This window comes from Agelaius phoeniceus, chromosome 1 (assembly GCF_051311805.1).
Source record: "Agelaius phoeniceus isolate bAgePho1 chromosome 1, bAgePho1.hap1, whole genome shotgun sequence".
Taxonomy (NCBI): Eukaryota; Metazoa; Chordata; class Aves; order Passeriformes; family Icteridae; genus Agelaius; species Agelaius phoeniceus.
Genome location: NC_135265.1, coordinates 142,978,455 through 143,003,073, shown reverse-complemented (window position 1 = coordinate 143,003,073; position 24,619 = coordinate 142,978,455). Strand labels below are relative to the sequence as shown.

General features: G+C 41.5%; 2 protein-coding genes across 8 annotated transcripts in view; one reads left to right on the top strand and one right to left on the bottom strand.

The window, feature by feature from the left end:
- NTAQ1 (N-terminal glutamine amidase 1) overlaps positions 1-7,005 on the bottom strand; it is a 35,041-nt gene extending 28,036 nt beyond the window's left edge. For 5 of the 6 annotated variants that reach the window (XM_077188716.1, XM_077188706.1, XM_054651736.2 and 2 more), the window contains exons 1-5: positions 6,865-7,005; positions 6,598-6,697; positions 5,905-5,955; positions 3,758-3,906; positions 3,303-3,427 (exon numbers count right to left, since the gene is read on the bottom strand). In XM_077188716.1, the coding sequence (XP_077044831.1) occupies positions 3,303-3,427; positions 3,758-3,906; positions 5,905-5,955; positions 6,598-6,697; positions 6,865-6,938 (499 nt within the window). In that variant the 5' untranslated portion in view covers positions 6,939-7,005. Of the gene's footprint in view, positions 1-1,394; positions 1,553-3,302; positions 3,428-3,757; positions 3,907-5,904; positions 5,956-6,597; positions 6,698-6,864 lie in introns of those variants that run through there. The other variant, XM_054651956.2, reaches the window with a different exon arrangement.
- The window catches only part of ATAD2 (ATPase family AAA domain containing 2), a 30,646-nt gene continuing 12,943 nt past the window's right edge, over positions 6,917-24,619 (top strand). Inside the window, exons 1-17 of one of the 2 annotated variants that reach the window (XM_077188676.1) lie at positions 6,917-7,054; positions 11,588-11,727; positions 12,241-12,290; positions 13,645-13,798; positions 14,824-14,920; positions 15,373-15,421; positions 15,740-15,850; positions 16,319-16,397; positions 17,346-17,438; positions 18,365-18,473; positions 18,702-18,817; positions 19,545-19,719; positions 20,355-20,443; positions 20,783-20,942; positions 22,312-22,402; positions 22,815-23,129; positions 24,073-24,178. In XM_077188676.1, the coding sequence (XP_077044791.1) occupies positions 7,001-7,054; positions 11,588-11,727; positions 12,241-12,290; positions 13,645-13,798; positions 14,824-14,920; positions 15,373-15,421; positions 15,740-15,850; positions 16,319-16,397; positions 17,346-17,438; positions 18,365-18,473; positions 18,702-18,817; positions 19,545-19,719; positions 20,355-20,443; positions 20,783-20,942; positions 22,312-22,402; positions 22,815-23,129; positions 24,073-24,178 (1,988 nt within the window). In that variant the 5' untranslated portion in view covers positions 6,917-7,000. Of the gene's footprint in view, positions 7,055-7,228; positions 7,569-11,587; positions 11,728-12,240; positions 12,291-13,644; positions 13,799-14,823; positions 14,921-15,372; positions 15,422-15,739; positions 15,851-16,318; positions 16,398-17,345; positions 17,439-18,364; positions 18,474-18,701; positions 18,818-19,544; positions 19,720-20,354; positions 20,444-20,782; positions 20,943-22,311; positions 22,403-22,814; positions 23,130-24,072; positions 24,179-24,619 lie in introns of those variants that run through there. The other variant, XM_077188673.1, reaches the window with a different exon arrangement.

Here is a 24,619-nt window from a genome sequence, read left to right as displayed (position 1 = left end):
AGAGAGGTGGCAGGACTTGTGACCCTGTGGGGGACCCATGCAGGAACAGCCTGTTCCTGAAGGACTGCATCCTGGGGAAAGGGAGCCACACTGGAGCAGTTCATGAAGATCTGCAGCCCATGGGATGGACTCACATCGGAGAAGTTCATGAAGAACTGCATGAGAGGAACCCCACACTGGAGCAAGGGAAGGACTTCTGTCCCTGAGCAGCAGTGGCAGAAACAACCTGTGATGAACTGTGACCACCATTCCCCACTGAGGGGGGAGGGAGGAGGTAGAGAATTGGGAATAAAGCTAAGACTGGTAAAGAGGGAGGGGTGAAGGAAAGGTGTTTTTAGGATTTGTTCTGCTCCTCATTATCCTGCTCTGATTTTGACTGGTAATAAATTGAACTAATTTCCCTAAGTCAAGTCTGTTTTGCCCATGACAGTAATTGGTGAGTGATGTCCCCCCATCCTTATCTCAGCTCATGAGTTTTCATTGCATTTTCTCTCCTCTGTACAGCTGTGGGTGAGAGTGACTGAGCAACTTTGGTGGGCACCTGGCATCCAGGCAGGGTCAAACTGCCACGAACATCAAAGAACACAAATAAGAAACAGAAGGAATATAAAAACCTTGCATCTTCTCAAAAGCTTAGGAATTTGGTTATTCTAAATAACAGCAAAAAAAAAAAAAAAAAAAAAACAACCCAAAAAGCAAAACAAACTTGCTCTGACAGAAATTTGTCTCACAAATAAATTGGTATTAAAACAATATGGGGTCAGTTCTGTCAGCCATTATATTGCAGTCACCTCTAACATGAAATATACAAGTAATTTAATCTTACGCAAACACAAATCAACACGGAAAGCAGACTGGTCTATCAAAGTGAAACGGCAGGGAGAAAAAAGTTATCTGCAATGGAATTTGGCATGGACACGAACATTAATACCCCAGGCTCTTTTATGATAACAAAAGGTCTGCCACCCAGTTTCACATCAAGTTAAAAATAAGGCAGCTTTATGCCTGATAAAACTGTGCTGAGACATTACAGTTGGACCCAGACTCCTCACAGACTCACAGCACTGTGCACATTGAAGCACACATCATTACAAAGTATCTCAGTGAATACAAAGGGAAGACAAAGAGTAAAGCTGGAGGAACTGGTACTAAATGAACCAAAACTTGAACTGGACGTCCTAGATCTGAGACAATCTAGTCCTGTTTTGACTCAGAGCTTGAAGCTCCCTAGTGAATGACTTTTTACCTTCAGTGGGTACAAGGTAACAAGTTTCTTTCAGCCAACTGAACAGGAGACCAGAGCACATCAGCACAGTGCTGTGTCCATTTGGAGCTCAGCCCAAAAAAAACCCTCCAAAATATGGACACACTGGAATAGGCCCAGAAGAGGAAAATCAAGTTGTTTGGTGCAGGACAACATTTATTCAAGGAGAGGCTCAGAGAACTGGGTCTCTTCAGTCTTAAAAAGAGAAGACAAAGGGGAGACATTACTACTCCCTACATCTACCTGATCAGAGGTAGGAGAGTGGAGCCAGAGTCTTCTTGGAGGAGCCTGGCAACAGGACAAGAAATGAAAAATGCAAGTTGGAACATCTGAAATTCATATTATATACTAGGATTTTTTATTCATTGGTTGTTTACCAGTGGTCAAACATTGGAACACTGTCCACAAAGTGGTGGAATCACCATCTCAGGAGGTGTTGAAGACCAGACTGGACAGAGCCCTGAGGAATACCTCTTTTGGGCAGATGTTGGACTGGATAGCCAACAGACATTTCATTCAGCATGGCAAAGTATAGAGCAAAGAATGAAAGCATAGGAGGAAGTAAGAGGTACATATCCTTCACTATCTACCAGCACCACTGAGAATCTGGAGGCTGGCTGAGACCCATGGCTGCTGCTCACCAGTGAGGTAAAGCTCAGCCAGACACAACAGGCAAGGGGAGAGTTACAGGGCTTGCAGCTATGGAGTCATGTATTCCAGCTAGAGATACATGGACACATCTGCAACTGAGTCATTATGTAACCCACTACCCACAAGTAATGGTTTTTTTACTCTTTTGATTTGAATAGAATTTTTTGCTTTCCTGGTCTGACCTCATCTATACTTCTCATGCTTTCATTAGCTCTCAGCTATCAAAACAACAAGGTTTCCACAGACAAAAAAGTTCTCAGCACCTACAAGGCTCCAGCTAACAGAGAACCATTCACTGTAGTTCAGGAATCCTACACTCTCTACAATACCTGTGCATAAAACTGCTGAAAATAATAACCAAGAGCTAGAATTCAAGGTGCTTCATAACCTGGATTGTCTAGAAAACACCTAAAGCCTCATAACAAAGACTACATCTGTGTTCCTGCTCACTCCCATAATTCATTTCTACTCTCATGTGAAACACCAAGCTTCCTTAGAAGCCAAAGCAAAGACTGAGAATTAATTTGCCAGCAACTTAAAACCATCTGGACCTAAAGACAGAGCTATGTTTCATTGACCCTCCCTTCTCTAACATAAACACATAGCAGTACTGCATTATTAAAAATCAACAAAACCAAACATGCAGAGCAGTAACATGAAAACTCTTTCAAACTCTTTCAAGGCAAAATGTCACCATGCTTTCCTTGGAAGAAAATGAGAGTATAAACAAACACACACATGGCAAATGTTACTCAGCTTGCAAAACAGATGATTAGAATAAGCTGAAGTGCTGTGTGATAAGAATGCTTTAAGCAGCTCTACAGAATAGGTAGCAAGTCAGCCTCTGGGCCAGGCAGAGAGAGGTAATCACTTACACAAGGCTTAAGGCTTAGGAAGAACTTGCCAATGACTTAAAATATCCTGGGGTCCATTCACCTGGTACAGAAACTTCAAACATTTCATGCAGACAAACCCACCACACTGAGCAGAGTGAAAACTTCCTCCTGCCAACACTACTTTGCCAGAATGGGATCTGTGTGCTAGAGTGTGGTATAATCACTGTGTGAAATCACTAAAAAATTTTGTGATCCCTAAGCAAGTTATTTGGCCTGTCTGCTTCAGTTCCCTGCTGTAATAGTATTACTTACCTCCACCCTCTGCTCAGTTTGTGAATATCAGTAACTAATGTTTGATACCAGTAAAGGCCAGAAGGGATGTTAGACTATGTGTTCAAAAAAGAGAGTGCCAAATGCTTCACAGCCCTATTTTTTTCCCATATGAAGTGATAAACTGGCTGGACAAATGTTATAGAAGTTATTTATTTCCCATGTGCATCCTGGACTACTTCATTCAGCACTGTAAGCAGGAAGGAGTCCTGGGAGCTCACCTGCAGTTTCAATGCAAGGGTATGGAGGAGGAGGTTTCTGCCATTTCCCATTTGCATCCTTCATGTGAGATCTGTCTGAAGCAAATGTCTTCAAGTACAAATCTGCTCGAATCATTCTGATTTTCCTAAAAACACAATGCAAAATTGTATTAAAAGATGCATGTACACAATACTGCAATAATCGCTCAGAATAAGAGTACTTTCCTCTCATCAAGGAACACTAATGTTTTTAAATACACAAACCAGAAACTTTGGGCCAAGTTGTTAACATGAAGCTACAGTAGGAAAGAAAAGGGCTTTTGATGACTAAAGTAAAAAGCTTTAGAAAAGTAACACAGTGCATTTATTTTACTGAAGTATAGTAAAGAAACCTCTGTCACTATGCATACACAAAGAGAACTTCAACTTTGATTTCATGAAATAACATCCATAGTCTTTCTATTTCATGTCATCACCTGTGAAACTCTGGCCGAAGGCTGTCATCCAACCTGAAGGCCTCCACACTGTACACATCAAAAGGACAGGGAAATGGCAACACTGTGTCAAGATCATAAATGAAGTTCTGCTCCCGGCTGGAAAGATGAAGTAGAATAACATGGTAGTCCTGGGAAGAAGGGGAATTGCCATTAGTTCAACAGCAATTAATAAGAAATTGGCAAAGAGAATGAAAAAAAAAAAAAAATCTTTCTAAAAGCATAAGTTCAGATCCAGTTTTTAAAGCCTGCTTGCTGTCCTTGAAAATTAAGCCTGTAACATTTCTGGCAACAGGAGAGAGATTTCCTAATGTCTATCTTGCCCATCTGCTCTTCCAGAAACCTTGCTATTCTCCCCATTTCTTTGCAGCCTCCTTTGATTTAAGCCAAGACAGCAAACTAAAGTTTACACTACTCCTAAGAAAACAGAAAATCTCTCTCATGTTCCACACCAAACCACAAAAGTTGCTCGGTTATCACTTTTTATTAGACTCAGTCATAAATAAACTCACAAGATAAAATGATAGGTTAACATTAAATTTACCTAGTGATCTCTTCTAATAAGAGATTTTGTACCTGTTGCAGTAACACGGTCTGTGAATTTGAGTGTCGAGTGTTCAGCTGCCAGAAGCACCTGAAAAACCAGCACACCACTGAAAAACCAGCAAACAGCTCAGATCAGGAGGACCACAGGAGTGAGACAATTTCCTCTAGCAGCTCTTGAAGCTGGCAAAGATATCTACATCACACTTTTTCAAGGCAACTACTTATTTTATCAAGGGGTTATGCAGTGCAGTTTTACTCCTTACCTTGTAAGAAACACAGGAGGAGATTTGAGGACACTGCAATTACTGACATTATATGTCAGGTATGTGCACTGCTGTTTTCCAAAACTAAATTGAAGGTAGCCCTTAACAAATTACTTAAATTTATATTGAATCCACTCACAAAAAGGGTTGAGCAATGTCTTTTGACACTTTCAATATTAAAACCACAAAGACATTTGTATGAAAAAGATTTGGGCAATCTACTTCACCAGACCAATATACATACACAACTAGATTCAACAATATTTAGAAAAACCTATTAGAGAGCATAAGAAAAATTAGTTTACAAGCTTTATACAGCCTATGATCCATTAAAATGTCAAAGTTAAAAGACCTTTGAATCTATGAATTTTTAGGAGAAATCCACATTCTGCCATGGCCTTTCCTGACTCTGCTATTCCCTTTTAGGTCTTCTCTGTAGCACTTGGATCTCTTTTTAAACCAAACTTTTTTTTTTTTTTTTGCACCATAAAGCTACCAATACTTTGGAAGAAAGTGAATGATTCAGAAATCAGAAAACTTCACAAGTTTGCAGATTACTCTGCAGAATTTCAGAAACAGAAACTGCCACAAGAAATAGTTTTTTCTGTGCCAGATAACTGAAAGGACCCTATAATGATACCAAGGAATTCTGCATCAGCAATTACTGAACTACATTAACTGATCAAATGACATTTCAAAGCCACTGTTTATGGGTCAGTTTAACTGCTGACACCTGAATACACACATAACTAACACTCTTCTATCCTCTGGCATAAATATGTTCATCCATCTACTTCTTACAAGTACAGTCATCTACCTAGAACACTACAGAGCTGGCAGCCTCAATACCCAGATAACAATTTTCACAAATCTATTATGCATTCTTACTGTAATTAAGACTTATCACCTATAGGTTTTACTGACTGTCCTGCTATTAATTTATGAGGGATGGTGCAAATGAGCACTAGATTTAGGCTATTTATAAATGTGTTGTAAAAGAATTATAAATATTAATGCAATACTATGCAATGTGTGGAGTTGGAAGGGACTTTAAAAGGTCATCTGGTCCAACCTGTTGCTCAATAAGACTATCCTAAAGCCAACTGCCCAGGACAGTGTCTGGATAGCTTCTAAAAATCTCCAAGGATGGAGATTCCACAACCCCTCTGAGCAACCTGCTCCAGTGCTCCATCACCCTCAGAGGAGAAAGTGTTCCTTTATGTTCAGATGGAACAGATTGTTACATGTCCATGTGTGATCCTGCAGCTATCAACTACAGAGGCACACACTCAAAATTACTGAGAGTAATGAATGCCTTACCCAGACAACAGGCTCATCTCCATGTCCAGATTTCTGCTTCCAGAGTGGAATCTGAAAGTTAAATATGAACCTGAATTGAATAAAATCTTTCAGATTAATACAGATTAATTGCAGGTAAACTGGTTGGTTTTTTTTGCTAACCTATCCGTTTCCTCAGCTTACATCTGTACTGCAGTAAGAAAGTTTTTTCTAGTTTATCTCTCAGGAGGATGAAATTGGAGATACTATTCTGGGCCACATTAAAAAGAAGTGTGATGGAATCACCATCCCTGGAATGATCCAAAAGACTTGAGGATATGGTTTAGTAGTGAACATAGTGGTGTCAGGTTAGCAGTTGGACTTGATAGTCTTAGAGGTCTTCTCCAGCCTTACAGTATATTACAGTTTACAAAGACAACTATTCTCCTAAATTGACAGATTACAGCCAGAATTACTCCCACAGCTCACAGGGCCACCATGTCTCATTCCACCGTCCTGAATGCAGTGCATAATTAAAAGATCCCACGTGGTGTGGCTGGCACACCTCTGAGCCAAAGCGAGCTACAGGACGGGTTTGGACTGAATCTCACCTACGGGCTGGGCTAAAGGCTCACTCCCCAACACTGGGCTGGGACCATTCTCACCTACACTGGGCTGCGGTCTGAAGGCCCGAGCCCTTCCACAGCTGTCTCTGATCATATCCCATTGACTCACCATCCTCTTATCATTGGATATGAAAACAGCGTAAAATTCTTCTAAAGGGTACCGATCCTGACTCCTGATGTAGTCACAAAGCTTCCAAACATTTTCTTCGCTGCAAAACACAAAATCGGTTATTTATTTTGTTTTCCTCCAACTTCATTTCTCGAGCCCAAGATTGTGACCAGCCCGCAGCCGCACCATTCCCGCGGTGGCCCCGGCTGTCCCGGCGCCTCACGGCGGTGCGAGGAGCACCGGCCCGCCCGTCCCCGTCTCCCTTACCAGTAGCAGCTGGTGTAGGTGCAGGCGGGGCGGGGCGGCACCGCCGCCTCATAACCAGCCTCGGGCCGCGCCATGGCCGGTCTGAGCGGGGCTGAGGGCGGCGCAGGAAGCGCTGGGCCCGGCGGGAGCAGCCGCTATGCCGTCCCCGAGGAAGCCGCGGCCATCCCGGCTGGGCGCGGGCACTGCGCGGGTACGGCCGGGGCGGCGGCGGGCAGCGCAGGGACCCCTCTGGCTGGCGGGCGGGCGGGACAGGACGGGGCGGAGCCGCGAGCGAACCCAGCCCCGCCCCGCGCCGCCGGCGCAGCGCTCCGAGTTTTGGGCGCCAAACGTCTGCGGCGCGCGGAGCCGCAGTGCGCCGCGTGCCCTTCCGCAGCGCGCGCGGGCTGGGAGTAGCGAGTAGCGGCCGCAGGGGCGAGCGGAGCGCGAGGGAGGGAGCGCGGCGGAGGGATCCGGGCGGCGCGCGCGGCCGGCGGGCGCGGGGCCGCGTCCCCCTCGCCATGGTGGTCCTGCGGAGCAGCGCTGCCCGCCCGCCCCGCATGGCTGCCCGCGACAGCCGCTGCCGGCGGCCCCCCTTCGACCTCCTGGACTCCAGCTCCGAGTTCATCTCCCTGGAGTCCCCCGCGCTCAGAAGCCACCGCGTATGGACGCGCTCCGGGTCCGCCAAGGCCGCGGTGTCCAGGGGCGCCAGGAGAGCCGAGGAGGCCGTGAGTGGCGGGTGGGGGTGGGGTGAGCACGGCCTGGCGGGCAGCGCTGGGCTGCGGGCCCGGAGAGGCGGCGGGGGGAGCCGGGGCTGGCCGGGAGCCGCTGGGAGGAGCGCAGAAAGCGCTGCCGAGTGGTGTTCCGTGGAGGAGAAAAAGAGGGGAGAATCGAGGTTTTGGGGCAGGCGGCGGCGGTTGGGGGTGTGTGAGGAAGCAGCCGGTCCGCCCTCCGCTCCCGGCCGCCCCCCGCTAAAGGGGGCTCGGCACAAGCCCTGGTCCTGGAGCCGTGGCAGCGACCTGAGAGCCGGCCTTTGGGAATACAAACCTGCATAGCCTCATGGTTTGGTGTGTTGTATGACATTCGCCATGCCCGTTTATTTTGGTTCAGTTCCTTATCTGAAAAAGTTACCTTGAGGAGGTCTTAGACAGCTCTTTGCTTTAGTTGCAGTAATGCTTATGGAGCGCTCTCTGTTTAGATGACAAAAATGCATCAAAACCGGCGCGACACCAAATATATGGGACCTCTGAGGGCGTTCTGCTTGCTCCGAAGGGCCTGCTAAATACTCCTTAGTCAAGTGTATCCAAATAGTATTTTGCATGCTCTAAAAAAGAAAACGTGTAGAAATCAGGGTTCATTTGTACTTAATTAAAGTGCATAACCTAAACCGGTGAAAATGTAACTTGAGCTTTCTATAATCTTGATCTGCCCTAATAGAAGAGAGAGAACTTGGACGATGGTAAAGGATAAATACCAAGTGGTCTGTGCTCTCTGCATCTCAGCATTGCAGCTGTAATAACTGAATCATTACACTTTCCATTGTTTTTAACATAGCTTTCGAAAAACTAAAACTTTCCTCTGCTATTTCCAAGTCAGGCTCTACTCTGCAGGCTGTCTTGCATTTCTGTGACAAATAAAGGCAGACCAGGTCCCACTCAGAAGTGGTCTGTTCTTCAGGAGCACCCTGCCCTGGAGTGATGCTTCTCAAAGACTCTGTTTCCTTCCAGCAGCAGTCTTTCAGGAGTCTCAGTTGTATGAATTAATTTTATATTTTTATATTTTGTGCTATTATATTCAAGACTACTGAACTGAAAAGGGAAAAGTTCTTGCAGTGGTGGGTTTTTTACCCCCCTTACAAAGAGTCATGGAATCTTCTTAAAGATCACTGCTTTGTTTTTGCAGTCTCCACTAGAAATGGTTGTTGGGGGCTAGTTCAGCCTTTGCTCAGGAGGGAAGGCTGTGAAGCATTAGGCAGATAATCCTGCTGGCATGTGTTCTCCGTGTGGAAAACAGGAATGAGGAAGCTAAATGTAAAGTCGTTCCTGAAACCAAAGCAGAATCATTGCTATGAAACTGGTTGCAAGGTTATTCTTTGGTTTGGGTTTGTTTGTTTTTTGGGGGTTTTTTCCCTTCCTTTTTCCTGTGCATTGAGCATGAGCTCATCACCTCATTTGTAGGATGCTGGGCTCTCCTGGGGGTTTTATCTGTAGAGATAATGTAGAATTGCTCCATCTGACAGAGATCATGAGAACTGGTGCTAGCTTCATGTTCAAGTCCTGATGCCTCTTTCCTGTCTTGTTGATGTGCAAGGACGTGGTGGTGGCAGCTTTTGCTTTTTTTTTCTGATATCAGCATATGGTTTATCTTTAGTTATACAGCTCATTTCATCCATAGACTGTAAGAACCATACAACAGGAGATCTAAGGTAAACAAACATCTGCTTGGTTTATTCTCTTCCAGGTTTCCAGTCCCAGTAAGTTTCATGAGTGAGTGTCCCAGTGAGATCCAATTGGCTGCTGTCCCTTTGGAAGCTGTGTATCTCCAGGTCTATAACCGTAGTTATAGGGTTATAATTCCCAAAGCTGATCAAGTTTCTTCTTGTGACCTGTATTTGAGGGCAGTGTGCTCCAGAGTTCCCTTTTTTGTCTGGGCATTCTGACCTGTATAAGAAACAATGGGGCCAGCAGGACCATGGCAGTGATTGCTGTGCTCAGCAATGGTGAGGCCACACCTTGAATCCTGTGTCTAGTGCTGGCCTCTCATGACAAGAAAGATATTGAGGTGTTAGGATGTGTCCTGATAAAGACAGCAGAGCTGGGAAAGGTCTAGAAAGTAAGTAATGTGAGGAGAAGATGAGGGAGCTGGGGGCGTTTAACTTGGAGAAAAGGAGACTCAGGGAAGACCTTATCACCCTCAACAACTACCTGAAAGGAGGTTGTAGGTGATCATCCTCTTGTCTCAGGTAACCTGTGACAGGCCAAGAGGATGTAGCCTCTGGCTGCACCAGGGAAGGTTCAGGTTGGACATCAGGAAGAAATTTTTCACAAAAAGAGTGGTTAAGTCTTGGAACAGGCTGTGCAGGGAAGTGTGGAGTCACCACCCCTGGAAGTGTTCAAGAAATAACTGGATGTGGCACTTGGTGATAATCATTCAAAGGTTGGACTCGATCTTGGAGTTCTTTTCCAGCCTTAATGGTTCTATGAAAGTGAGTTGGCAAGCTCCTCTGCCAGCTGGGGTCTGTAGAAGTGTGGGTGTCAAGTGGTGTAGCAGGTCACTGGCTGTTTCCTCCTGGCTTATGGGGGCTTCATTCTGCTCTCTGTCCCTGTCTGGGTACCATGAGGACTGCTGGTCTCACTGTTGAAGACTGAGGCAAAGTACTTCTGCCTTTTCCTTATCCATTGTCATATATTTGCCTGTGCATCAAGTGAAGGATGGTGATTCTCTTTAGTCTTCCTTTTCTTGCTGAGATATTTGTAAAAATATTTTGTGTCATCTTTTATGGCAGTAGTCACATTAAATTCTGTTTGGGCTGTAGCCCTTGTAATTTTCTCCCTGCATAACCTCTCGACATCCTTATGGTCCTTCTTCACTCATCATCTCCATCAGTCAGTGGAGTTACCTCTTGGTAACATCAGTGTGAGTAGAGTAATCCAGTCTGGTTTCTGCCCTTCTTAGTATGAGATTTAGTTTGGCATACTTGCAGTGAGACCTTGGGTTGTAAATGGAGCAAGTGCTTCCCGTGGTCATTGCAGCTTTCCTCACACAGTAAAAGTCAATAGCATCCTCCTTGCAGAAACACCAATGTGAACAAGATGAACATCCATGAAGAACTGTATCCTGAGTTCCCTTTGGTTTTCTGTGGATAAATGCTGCCCTCTGGAAGGAAGTCTTTTTATATCCCTCTGAATGTCATTATAAATGGAACAGAGACAGGAGGAAAACTCTTCCAAAAAGATTTTAATCCCAGTACTAGGAATTTTTCTGTTGCATTAAATATATAGAAATCTAGCAGAAAATGAACCCCCTTAGGTTCCAGCTGCTCCTCAGAGATCAGAAGAGCTGGGTGCAGCTGGGCCTAAGTTCTGTCCATAGCCCATTGGACACTGCCTGCCTGGCTGAGTTCTGTAGGAACCTAGAGGATTCAGATTCACAAATAGTGCAGGTAATTGAAGTGAAAGGAAAGTAGATTCTCAATTGCTGGTGGTAAATGCACCAGCTACAGGGTGTTCATATGTGCTGTTACCAAAGGAATAGTGACAGAGATCTATTAGCAATAGATCTGAGTAAATATTCCCAGGTCTGTTCCAAGACAGTTGGGAGGACAGACCTCGCCTAAAGGTGTTCCTTCAGGGACAAGGAGTGACACAGTCCATCAGCTGATCCAAAGCAAGCAGAGGGGCTTTCCTCTCTATTGTTTTGCTTATTTGTTTGGTTGTTGTTGGTTTTTGTCCCAAACCCCCAAAGCAGTGTAATTTTTGGCTCTTCCCAAAGGGGTGGAACAATTGCACATTACAGGTGAGATTTTGGTTATTGGGGTCACTGAACCCATTTTGAAATAAAAGATTTCAGTTTTTTTCTTTGAAGTCTGGTGTGGTTTTTTCATCAGAGCTGCTTCTTAGTGCAGAAGTGGTTCGAGGCTTCCCTGCCATTGGTTGCAACTCTATTGAATCAGGAGTGTAACAGACTAAACTTGATCAAATGAGGGAATAGGTGGTTCAGATAAATACATCCTTCCTTCTTTTCCTAGAAATTTTCCTCTGGCAACATTGAATGTTTCAATGGACACTGTTTAAGATCGATGAGAAAAAACATGCAACGCTGCTCAGAGTCGAGCTTTGACAAAAGCATGGAAATCTTAAGTGAAAATGTCAATCGCCACTTTTCAAGGTATTGTATTTCTAGGTGTTCAATCTCTATTGAAGTCATAGAATGAAAAGCAAAAGTGAAAGCATGCACATTGAGTCACATCATGATAAATGTACAGCTAAAAACCCACAAGGGAATGTGACTGTGTTAATAATGTGCCAGTGTCTTAGAACTAGAAACACTCTTTTTAGTGAAAGTGTTCTGCTTCCACAGAAGGCATGTATCTCCTCCCAGGTCCTTTGAGATATCTCCTTCACTTGGTTACTGAGATATTACCTGCCCTGTTGAGACATCAAGATGAGCATGCTGGGAGATAATCTGTCCTTAGAGAGCTGTGTGCATATGGTACACAGCACACTCAGGATCCAAATCTTCCCTGGAGTCTACAGGCTTTTCTTTGCATGACATGGAGCACCAGATTAAAGTTCCCCAGTGCTGAGGGGGAAATGTGCAATGCAATGTGATTCAATACTATTGTACAATACTTCTAATGTAATTCTGTTCTCCTTTCTTCTCTTCTCTTTCTTAATGTAGACAGTTGCCAAAGCCAAAATCAGGCCCAAAAAAGGAAGACTATAAAGAAGGTAAGTAGTGATAATCCCTTAGGATTCCTTTTTAGCCAGATTTCTGAGAAGGATTGCATTTGTCACTTTGTCCATTTAACTTGGCCCCAAAAAGTTCTGAACTCATCAGCCAAAATCACCTGAAATTGTGAGAATAGATATAACAAAGAAAGGAATTTCCAGTGAGTTTTATGAAAAGAAGTGGGTGCAAATAGGAGGAGATGCTATTCATTCCTTTCAGGCTTGGGAAGAATGCACTGTGAATTCCTGAATTTTTAGGCCTTAAAGAGTCTGTTCCTTAGCTCATGTTTCTTTGTGTCTGATTTTCTGGGATCTGCAGAACTGGTTACCTTTACAGGAGGGGATGTTGCAGTACTGTACACAAGTCAGTTATAAAGTAATTCAGTCATGAGATGCTCACTGGCATGGGGAAGGTGTCCCTGAAGTTGAGCATTTCACCTTTGAACCAGCTTGCCATGTTGAGTACACAAGCAGGCTTGGTGCTGTGAGGCCACTTTGTGGCAGCCAGGAAAATCCTTTAGCTCCAGGCAGTATTGTCCCAGCTACAGGCTGAACGTGGGAAGGGACCCAAAATGCACTTTGTGTGTAGCAACTCAAGTTCCTCTTGGGCAATGTAAATTATTATTTACAGAGCTCAAAATTAGTTTTATAGTTGGTGGTGATGTGATCAAACCAACCTGTGTTTAAAAAGACATGGTGATACATCTGTTACTCTCTCACTGACCTTTTTTAACAGTTATAATGAACTCATAGCAGAGGATGCTATCTGGTCAATATTGGGCAGATCTCTTTCAAAGCAAGCAAAGTTCTTGCTTTAGTTTGTGTGGTTTTGAGTTCTTTATATTTGGGAGTTTATCCTGAGGCATTTCTTGTCTTCTAGGGTTTTTGTGTCATGGTGCAGAAAATGAAAATGATGCATGCTTAGTGTAACAAAACCAGGCATCTTTGGAACAGACCTTAAACATAAGCAATTTTTAGAAAGAAACTATCAGATACAATTTTACATGAATAGAGGGAAAACACCTTGGAGGAAGGCATTTGTTGTTTTCACTTTCCCTGAGAGAGCTAACTGGAATAAATTTGCCTCCTACATGGAACAAAAGCTGGATGTTTGTTTTCATTAGCTTGGCTTTCCAGTCTACTAAAAAGCTGCTCTACAAATCAGACTTCTAAATATGTAGTTTAAGCAGAAGTACTTTAAGTTGAATGCTGTGATCACAAAAATAACTTTCAATTCGGTGTTTAAATGTTTAAAATAAAAGGTGGGGCTTTTATATTTTCCTAGAGCAAGAGTGAAATAAAGGGGCTGACATATTTTCCACCGCAGAAAGTTTTATGTATTATTGCATTTTAGTGTCCAGAACACTGAAGACCAGAGCTGATGCAAAAGCTGCAGAGCAAGTCCACGAGGAGAACGGGGATCTGGAGGTTCGCCGCAGCTGCAGGCTTCGGCAAAGCCGTTACGCCACTACAAATGAATCTGTTCTGTTTGACAAACTTATAACAAAGTAAGGAGGTTTTTCTCACCATCTTGCAAAGCTACTACCATGAGCCTTATTAGCAACCCTTTGTACTATGGCAAAATATTGGCTAGGGACTCTCTCCTAGTGACAGCAGGAAAAGGTATTGTTTTTCCTGGCAGCAAGAGCTATTTGCATTCACTGGTCAGGCTGAGACTTCCTATGAGCTGCTATGTATGTGCTATATCTGAGTGATCAGATGTTAGGAAGAAATTATTTACTGTGAGGGTGCTGAGGCACTTTAATAGGTTGCCTGGAGTAGCTGTGAATGCCCCCTCCCTGGAAGTGTTCAAGGTCAGGCTGGGGCTTTGAGCCACCTGGTCTGATATGTATGGGCTGGGTAGGTTTGTATGTTGTGAACCAAAACAATCAGTTTACATTGTGACTTTTAGTAGATTTAACTTAAGATACTAAGAAAAGTTGGATACTGGCAAAGTGAGGCAATCCAAGTGTTTCTGCCTGTTTGTGGCTTAATTCCCTTGGTGAAGCCCAAACTCAAATTTGTTTTCTGAAAGGTTTGCAAAGTGTAACAGCAGTAAGATGTTGTGTCTAGCATAAGTAGTCATTGAAAATCAATGTGAAATTTAAATAGCAGTGTAGAGAAGCAATCTGTTGTCTGAAGAAGGCTGTGAACTAAGTGACTCAGTGCTATCATGCAGAGCAACCTAAGTGCTATGAAAAACTGCCATAATTTCTTTGTTACTTTACTGTGATATTCAGAATTCTTTTTTCCAACTACTGAAATAATTGGGTTTTTTTACTGTGATCATCAAGAGGGGAAAAATAAGCCTGAAAACAATGTTTGTTTGCATATACTCATACATTTGTTAAGTTTCTCTATAAAAAAGTAAACATTTGACCTAATTTTTAAGTAGCATTGAAAAATTTGGCTAAGTGTCAGTGCCTTGCATTGTGCACACTGTATTAAAATATGATGGTTATGTGTGCAGTTCTAAATGGGCTTTTTCTGTACTTGCCTATTTTTGCTTTCATATGTCAACTTTGTATTTTAGTACTGCAGAAGCAGTCTTGCAAAAAATGGATGACATGGAGAAGATGCGTAGACGGCGAAGGATGGGAGACCTGGAGGAGTTCCACGACACAGAAGAAGTAGATACTAATTTATTTTGCTGGTTTTGTATAAGTAGGGTGTTTAACATAGGGAGATGATTTCCCTTCCCCAAGAGGAACTCATGATTTAATGATAGCGATCATATTTCTTCTCTCTTAGTTTTGCTTTATTAAATTAAGTTAGTCTGCTATCCTTTTGAATGGCAGTCACTTTGTTTTCTAAACGTTGTCATAGCCTGCTTTCATAGATTTTTTTTTTTTTGTTTAGATCTGCATTCCTATTTTGGAGTGGAAACCCCTATTATTAATCTTATTAATCCCGGGTTCCAGAATGATGTTCCTGTTCTCTCTTGCTGTACAACAATTAAATCTTCTGTGTATATGAAATGCCTTGATAATGATACTGTATAGGCACCAAATATGCCCACAGGTTTTGTGCTTATTTGTGATTTGTCTTACATGGTTTTTGGTTTTTTTTTTTTTTTTTTAAGGAAAGCCTTGATATGGAAAGGACTGATGAAGAAATAGCTGATAATCAAGGTAGCATTGTTGGATAAGTCTGTTTTAAGTTTTCTTGACTATGCTCTAGCCAAAAGCTTTGTCTTAAATAATTGAGATGGGATGAACTACTGGGTATTTTTCATCTATTGAAAAGAATTTGTGCTGCTACTGACATTACAAGCCACAGGCACAGACTCTAAGGCTGTACTATAGTGAGCTCAAAATAGGTTTTCAGAGGAAAAGAAAAGTTGTTTGTCCAAAGCTCTTACAGCAGGAAAGGTTGTGGGCATAGTGCATTTTGAATTTAATATAATTTGCAACAGTACTTAAGCAGTGCAATGTCATGTTGATGTGCAGGGGGTTCCTCAGAGGAAAGTGAAGCCAAAGAAGACGATGGTGAAGACAATCGAAAGCGTTACTCCTTTCGGCAGAGGAAAACTGTCGAGCGCTATCAAGCTCCATTGCAAAGTAGGTTATAGGCACAACTTCTCTTAAGAATTAATTTCTTGCATGGAAGTGAGAGTATTATGGGGTTTTTTAAGAATGAAAGTACGTACACACGCTCAACTTCTATTCAAATATCTTACCTGCAATTTTGTTAAATGCATATATCCTCGGCACATTCTATTTCTTTGCTTTTTGGCATCCTTACTGTTATTTTTCAATAAAAATTCTACCTGTGTATCCTTGAAAGAATAGCAAGCAAACAGACTTGATGACCTTACTCTTGTGGTTTTCAGTTCTTAAAACTCAGGTGTGTGTGTTTTTGCTTTTATTGTGCACTGATTTTAAAAAACAACCTCTTCCTCCCCACCCTTGAAACTTCCCTAGAACTTAGAGATGGGTGATACACTTCCCATTCTCTGCCTCTTTTAGTATCCTGCTTTCTCTTAAACTTGTTTGTAACATTGTCCCAATTTTTTTTACTTTGAACAGAACCAAGACCACGTAAGATGTATTTTTCAGACAGGTCTTCACCTGTCAGACAGAGACATTCATGCAAGGGAACTAACAGGTATGAGTTTGGTTAGTGATAATTCTTTCTCAGTAGTGCTGTCAGTCACATGACTGAATACTACTTTCAAGGGTTTTTGGACTCTTGGTAATTAGATATTAACAGTATGGTTATTGCTGTGGTAGTCTGAGGGAATAAAGGAAGCAAATATTGGAGGAAAACCCATCTGTTTCATTGGCCATTAGATTTTATTAGAAAATGAAGTTTTTGTGGTGATGATGAGAGTTATGGCTGAGATTGTATAACTGAATTAATTTGTTCTGGAATTGAAGCCAAAATCTCCCTCTGAAAATCTCAGACTGTTTTATCTTGAAGGTTGCAAATAATTTTCTTAAAACGAAAACCAATTTAATTAGAGAGAAGATGGAAGTTTTAATGAATTTTTTTTAATCACTCAGGTACTGATTCTGGTTTCTCTCTGGAATCAGTTCCAGTTTCTGTATGAAACTATACTTAAAGCAAGAAAAATGATAAGTGAAATTCTAAATTACAAATTTCAATAGTAATGACAAATAGGTTTAGCATCCTGCAAGTGTTGAATGCCATTCCTTGCTAGATAGGAGTGCTTTATTTAGCATCCTTGAAATTAGGCAGTTATGGAAGGAGGGAGTTATGAAACCTGATTTTGAAATTAAGAGGTTGGTGTTTCACAGAGTAGATACAAAGTGCTAAGTGACACTTGATTTGTGGGTGAGAGCATGTGGACAAAAAGAGTAACTTGCTTAAGAAATTTCTTTGCACACTGGTTCAACATTTTACCTTCCTAATAAAAATGAAATTTTGCTGTCACTAGGGAAATCACGTAATGTAGTTTGGAATCAGATTCATAAGAAGTACAATAATCTGGAAATTTACTATATCTCAAAGTAAACAGACAGTGTTCATTTCAATTTTGATATTACTTACTGTTTATTTTAATTTTTTTATTGTTTGTTTGAATGTTTGCAGACGAAGACACACAGTCCCTAGCAGTGATTCCTCTTCCTCATCTGATGATGAAGAGGATTTTGAGAGGCAGAGGAAGAACAGAAATATAAGAAGGTTAATGCAATTGGAGATCTGGGGAGGAAGGAGACTACTTGGGAGGACTTTGTCTTCCTAACTGTGTAGTGTTACCATCTTAATCTTGTTCAGTTTCTGAATTCTGGTGATCCTGTCTGTTGATGCAACTGTAACTGGACTCTGTACAACTGGATTTTTAGAATGGATTTTAATAAGCAATTTGATTTCTAGGTGGGATGGGGAGGTAGCAACACTGATGAAATTTCTTAATGTAAAATTCTGCTGCTCCTGTGGCTTTACAGTAGCTGATTCAGAGAGAAACCCACTATAACAGGGGATGTTATAAATAAAGGAAATGATGGGGATTTGGTTTCTTAAGAAATGCTCTAGAAAAACTATTTTAGTAACAGTCTAACAGCTATGTTTTCAGCCTGATGTCTCAGATGTCTTTCAGAGTAGTCTATTGGCACACAGGTTCCTGGGCCTTGGGAAGGACTGGCAGTGATAGGCAGCCTTTATAATGTTAAAACCAACTGAAATAAGTATCAGCTTGGGCTGTAACTTCTTGAATATAGGAATTAAAAGTATTTGAAAAGTATCAGTGTGTCTGGGGGTCAGGAGGAGCAGTTTTCTTCCTCACATGAATCACTGTCAGCCCAAGGTCTGCAAACAAGGAATATCTTGTTTTAAGCTTGTATTCCTACATAGGATCTGTTGACTGGCATGTGTATTTATAAGTACTGAGAGCTGTTTAAATAATTAACTCAGTTTAATGTCTGGAGTGACCATTTTCCTTTCTTTACTCACAGACATTAAACATAAAACAGCTGAAAGGAATATTTAATAATTCAGAAAGTTTCTACTCATTTATAAGATCTTCTGCATTCACTTGCTATTATTAGAAAATCAAAAATCCACATTGTAAGTTAGAAAGCACCTTTCTTTTTCTCCTTAATTCCAATCAGGTCTCTTCCTGTCAACTTTCGGAAAAGTGACTTAAAGGGAGTTCACAAAGACCGCATGAAAGTTGGAGCGAGTCTGGCTGATGTTGATCCAGTGCAAATAGATTGTTCAGTAAGTGTTCTTACTTCATTGTCTCACTGAGACATCTTCAGTAATTATGAAACCTTATAGACAGCACAGTAATGAGCTGTTTGTAACTTCCTTGGCTTACAGTTTTCTTTCAAGCAGTTTGAAAATTGGCATGAATGTTTCCTTTTTGCTGACATCTAATTTCTGATGGAACTTTATCGAGGTTGCAGCTTTAACATCTAAAATGTGTTCTGTTGTCTCCATCTTTAGGTACGATTTGATGGTGTTGGTGGTCTTGCTGACCACATTTCTGCTTTAAAAGAGATGGTTGTTTTTCCATTGCTGTATCCAGAAGTCTTTGAGAGGTTCAAAATTCAACCTCCAAGGTAAGGGTTGCCATTTAAAACTGTAAATTCTAATTCACCTGTTTTCAGGAAAATATTCAACTCTGAAGTATTGTTATGTTTCCATGCTTCAGAATTTTAAGTGTTGATGCTTTTGGGTTCTTTTAGCAGTAGAAAAAAAAAACTTTTTAAAAAAGGATAGAATCCAGCATACACATAGGTTCAAAGATTTGCAGTGTGGTGAGACTGTCTTAAGAGTGTCTTGCCTTCAAAAAGGGGATGGTGGAGGCGTTTTGAGTTCTACATGTAAGTGGACTTGATCAGCCTGTAAGTGGTAGTCAACTGCAGTTTTGTTTGGGGGAAGTCCAATTGTCTGTCCCACCAACTCTTTTTTCAAGAGTTCCAGTATCAGCTTTACAGTTGTGTGGACTTGTAACTAGAACCTTGCAGTGCTGGCTGTGCTTGGGCTGAAAATACACCTGTCCACTTTTTACACAGCTGAATGGGTTCTGTGTTATGAAATGAAATTATTAGAGATTTAATTGTTAGATTTATTTATTCTAGGCCATCAACACTCAGTCATGTTATATTGAAATAGGACTTAAGGTTCTTTGTCTTCAGTAACTTTAAAAGTTACTGGTATAAAAGTATAACAAACAATGAAGAGAGCTTTGTTTAAGAGAGAACAATTGTGTGCTTCAGGGATGAGGGTGGTCACAGATACTTTTCTATGATATTTTTCTTATGTCAATTTTTTTTTTAATTGCAGAGGCTGTCTTTTCTATGGCCCACCAGGGACTGGAAAGACATTGGTTGCTCGTGCACTTGCTAATGAATGTAGCCAAGGTGACAGGAGAGTAGCCTTTTTTATGAGAAAAGGTGCTGACTGCCTCAGTAAATGGGTTGGGGAATCAGAACGACAGCTTCGTTTGTTATTCGATCAGGTACAGTTGAAACGTACATTATGTTCTGTCTGAGTTGTAACTAATTTTCTGTGGTCTAGCAATTATTTTTTTTTCTCAACTCCTTCCATTGAAGGGGGATTGTCAGTGTTTCATTTTTTAGTAACATTTTTAGAGGCTGGAAGTCTTGAGAGCAATTAGGAAAAGTTAGTTAGTAAAGCAGTCAAGAGAGCCTTGCAAAGAAACACACAACCCCAACTTCTTGCCTCAGGAAAGAAAAATCCAAACAGCTGCAAAAAACGTTTCAAGAAGTGGTGACTTTTAATCAGAAGGAAACAAATGTGGGCTGAAAGCATGGTTATTTTGAAATTGGTAACAAAGGTTGCTTCCAGAGCCTGTAATACAATTAAGTCCAGGCTCTGTTCTTGATGGTTGCCAATTAGCTGTAAAAACCAGTGGTGTGATTTGTTTCCTGTCACCCATCTCAGTGGGTTGACCTATGTTCCTGCCTTCTGTTACTCACAACACTTCACTAATTTAGATCAATGACTAGAAATCCCTGATGCTGGTCTGAAAAATCTGCTTCCAGTGACTTTGCAGCCACAGTGTTGTTTGTGCATTTCTCCTCCAAACAGTGCTGTTTTCCTGATGTCAATATTCCTGTGTTTTCTCTGTAGGCCTACCAGATGCGACCTTCAATTATTTTCTTTGATGAGATTGATGGTCTTGCTCCTGTACGCTCCAGTAAACAAGACCAAGTTCATAGGTAGGGCATGTTTTCTGTCAACATGGAAGCTGCTTGATCTCTGTGAAAAGAACACCACAACCTATTTAACTTGATGTGACACATTCATTTATCCTGAAAATTAGGAATTCAATACTACTTAATTTCAGATAATCTTTAAATAGTAATTAAAAGCAATTCACTAAACTTGGTACCACCACAAGGTCTGTGCTACCTTATCTCTTTTGTTATATTTTAAAATGATTTGTCTTTTTCTAGTCAGCATTTTATCAAAAAGAGCTTGTCCTTTGAGTGAGCATTGGTGATGGTGTGGAACTGAAGAAAATTAACTGCTGAGTAAAAACTGTATTCTTCTCTTAGCTCTGTTGTATCAACACTTCTGGCACTTATGGATGGCTTAGACAGCAGAGGAGAGGTGGTGGTAATTGGAGCCACCAACAGGCTGGATTCTATAGATCCTGCTTTACGAAGACCGGGACGCTTTGATCGAGAGTTTCTCTTCAGCTTGCCAAACAAAGAGGTCAGAACTTCAACTTCACCTCAACCTCAGTGCTTAATGTGGCAGAGTCCATCTTTGTAACAAACCCCTGCAACACAGCAGGATTGTGGAGCAGTGAAAGTCTCCTCAGTATTGTACTGCTTGGACAAAAGAGGGCTCACTGGAGAGACTGTGCTGTACTGTGGAGGGCAGACCTAGCATTGACTATATCATTAAGATGATTGTAATAGGTAGTTAGTCCTCTAATTATTAGTTTTGGTTTCTCTGCAACCACTGAAGAAGATGGGGTGCTGCTACTCACCGAAATGTTTAAAAATTACTTTATGAATTAGTTAAGAAGAACTGCTGTAGCATTGTGAAGTTGAAAGAAATGGTGTGCAGACAAGAATTCTTTTTTAGTAGCAAAAGCTTTTATCCAGGCTGGTGCTGGAACCAATTAAGTATGTTAGGAACTGGTGTTCTTACTCAGTAATAGGGACTCAGTAATAGGGACTTGGACAAAAATGTGAAGTCACTGCGCAGGTGCAGGGCTAGGGAAGCTTCTAGTTCAATGACAAAGGCAATGAAAAAAAATATTGTGGGTGGAGGTAGCAAGCAAAACTGGAATGCATTTTTTGTTTTCTTTCTGGCTGTCACTATTCTTAGCACTTTCTGGAAAGTGCTGAATTGAATGCTGGTAAAAGTGCACTAAACAGTGCATTTAACACAAACATTTTTCTCCAGTTTTTATCTGCTGTTAGGAACAGGAGAGGAGGTGCCATAAAACAGATCTAATACACTCTTCCCCACTGTGGAAGAATTTTAGAAATCTGCCATAGTTAGTCCATGTGCCACAAAATAATTCAATGAAAATCCTGCTAAGATCAGAGATTGGGATAGGCAACATTTTACATTTTCTGAATGAGTGACAGTAATTTCAGTCATAATTATTGTTCTACTTGATAGTAACAGCAGCAACTGGGAATGGAGTGCTAGGACTGTTTTCCTTGCAGGAGCTGTCAGAAGAGCAAATTTGATGAACTAATGAGACTGCAACCATGAAATTTTGCTGAATTTGAGAGAATTTTCTGTAAAAAATCTGTTTAAAGTCAAGTTTGGTGTTTTTTACTACAGTCTTTTCTTCTGGATCTCACACTTGTGAAAACTCACTTTTTGATGGAAGATGTAAATTGCCTTACTTCATTGCAGCCCCCCAGCAAGATTTTAATATAACAAATTTAGAACTAGGAAATTTCCTGCTTGAAAAAACAGCATATTAACTGACCCTTAAAATAGAGTTTAGCAGATAAGAAAAGTATTTGTATTAGTGTGAGAGTTTTGGGGGTTTTGTGTTGTGGTTGTTTTAAGAGAAAATTTAGGGCAAACTGAAATGCAAGTGTTTTGTTTTCAGGCAAGAAAAGAGATTTTCAAAATTCACACACGAGACTGGACCCTGAAGCCATTGGACAAGTTTCTTGAAGAGCTGGCTGAGAAGTGTGTTGGTGAGTTTGAAAACACTGTAGGCTCTGCATGGCTGAGTCCAGAGCTTGTTCCAGGCAGTACTTGACTCTTGTGCCTTGCTGTAGAGCGAGGCAGTGATGCATCTGGCATGTATTGGGAGCAAACCAAGACAGATGCTGCTTTCAGTTTTCTTTTTTCTCAGAATACTGAATGGGTTTAGGCCCTCTTTCCCAGGAGTAAAGTTTTGACTAGGGGGCTGCTTCTTAGTGCAAGCTATCAGGCTGTGAGGCACATATCAAAACTTCTCTGCAGCGCAGTAATTCTTTAAATTATCTCTTACCCTGTTAATTTTTGGCTGCATGCAAAGTCTTTCATTGTTGCACTTTAGTATTCTTGGCCTTGACTTTGGTGTTTCCTGATCATGACAACATTTGATTCTTGTTTTGTTCATAGGGTACTGTGGTGCTGATATTAAAGCCTTATGTGCTGAAGCTGCTCTCTGCGCTTTGCGGCGCCGCTATCCTCAGATCTATGAAAGGAGTGAGAAGCTGCAGTTGGACATTGCTTCCATTAAAATAACAGCAAAGGATTTTGTCATGGCCATGCAGAAGACTGTTCCAGCTTCACAGAGGGCTGTGGCTTCACCTGGACGAGCACTCTCACCTATTTTAAAACCACTGTTAAAAAACACATTGGAAAGAATTTTACAAGCCTTACAGAGAGTATTTCCCCACGCAGAGCTTGCACTGAAGAAACACCAACAGCAAGGTATAACAACATCAACGTGTTTAAAATTCTGCCAATGCAAAAGCTCCCGATACATGCAATAACACACATAAACCCCTTAGCCATAATGACAGTTCACTTTTATAGCCTGGATGTGCAGAGTGCTGGATGGCAGCTGTGAGTGACTTGAAATACACAGTGTTTTAGTTGTATTTTAGGGCTTGTCTTCCATAGAACAGGTGAGCTCATGCTCCTCACTGCATCAGCCTTAATCAGATTTAGTCAGTTGGTGAGAACAAATCAATATTGATACACTCTCTCTTGATTAATGGAGGTCTGTGAATAGTTAGTTAGTGTGCTAATCTCTGGAGAATGTTCTCCCAGTATCACTCCTGGTAGAGTTGGGATTGTTTGTGCTGATGAAACAGAGGCAGAGACCCACCAACACAATGACAGCACTGGGGCTGGGAGATGGATAATTGCACCCCCTCTCTGTTGCCCACCTCCCATTATCGACCTTTTGTGATCTTCAAGAAGCCTTACTTAGAAGTTGTGTGGGTCTTTGTACTCTGACTAGTTCTGGACAAATGGAAGTCTATGGTCATTACATTCACTACATTCCTCACATCTGGTAGGAGAACCTGTTTCAAAAAGCAATGGCCTCATTGGGTTTTTCAGGTGTCTAGGAAGTACAGACATTGCTCCTAATCAAATTTATTCCAAGGGGAAAAAAAACTCCCAAGTTTTTGTCAACAGGGAAACCTGATGCAAACTGTGGGACATAGGACAGCTTTGTAGAAGCTGTGCAATCTCCTTACATCTGTGGTAGAATTAACCCTTCAGAAAATAGCATTCAGTGTATGTTCTCAAACAAAATAGAAGAGAATAATTTCCTGCACTGATTTCAAAGGTGTATTAATGCAAGAGTGAGATTTGAACTATTCAGGAAAGTCAACAAAGTTCTCATCTTTAAATCCTATTTTAGGAAATGATGTGATTGACAGTGAAGAGGAATCACCATCAATCTTTGAAGAGAATCCAACTCAGAAAGTACCTGATCGTGGAAAGGCAGAATTCCTCACTTTAAACAGGTTTTGTTTGTCCCCTTTATGTTTACATTTTTAAGATGGCTGGGTCTGTAAACTGTTTTCTTGTGAGGGGTGCTGGATGAGGGAGTGATGGGTGTGTGGGGGTTGGTCACTATTTGCAAGAAGGAAATGTGAAATCCACCTGGATACAAATGTTCTGACTGAATAAACTGCCCTGGCCCATCAAACTGACTGGCCCTGCCCTATTTGCCTAAGTCAGTGATCCACAGATTATCAGAACATGTTGATTTAATCCAAAGGTTCAAGACCCAAAAAATGTGCTGTCTGCTCTTTTAGCTTAAAAGAACCCTTAGGAATTGTGTAGCCATCTTCTTCCCTCCTGCCTTCCAAGATTGTTAAATGAGAAATCAAATTGAGAAATAACTTGTTAAAACTGAGAAAAATAACATCTGCATTTTGTACCTTTAACCTACAGAGTTTGTT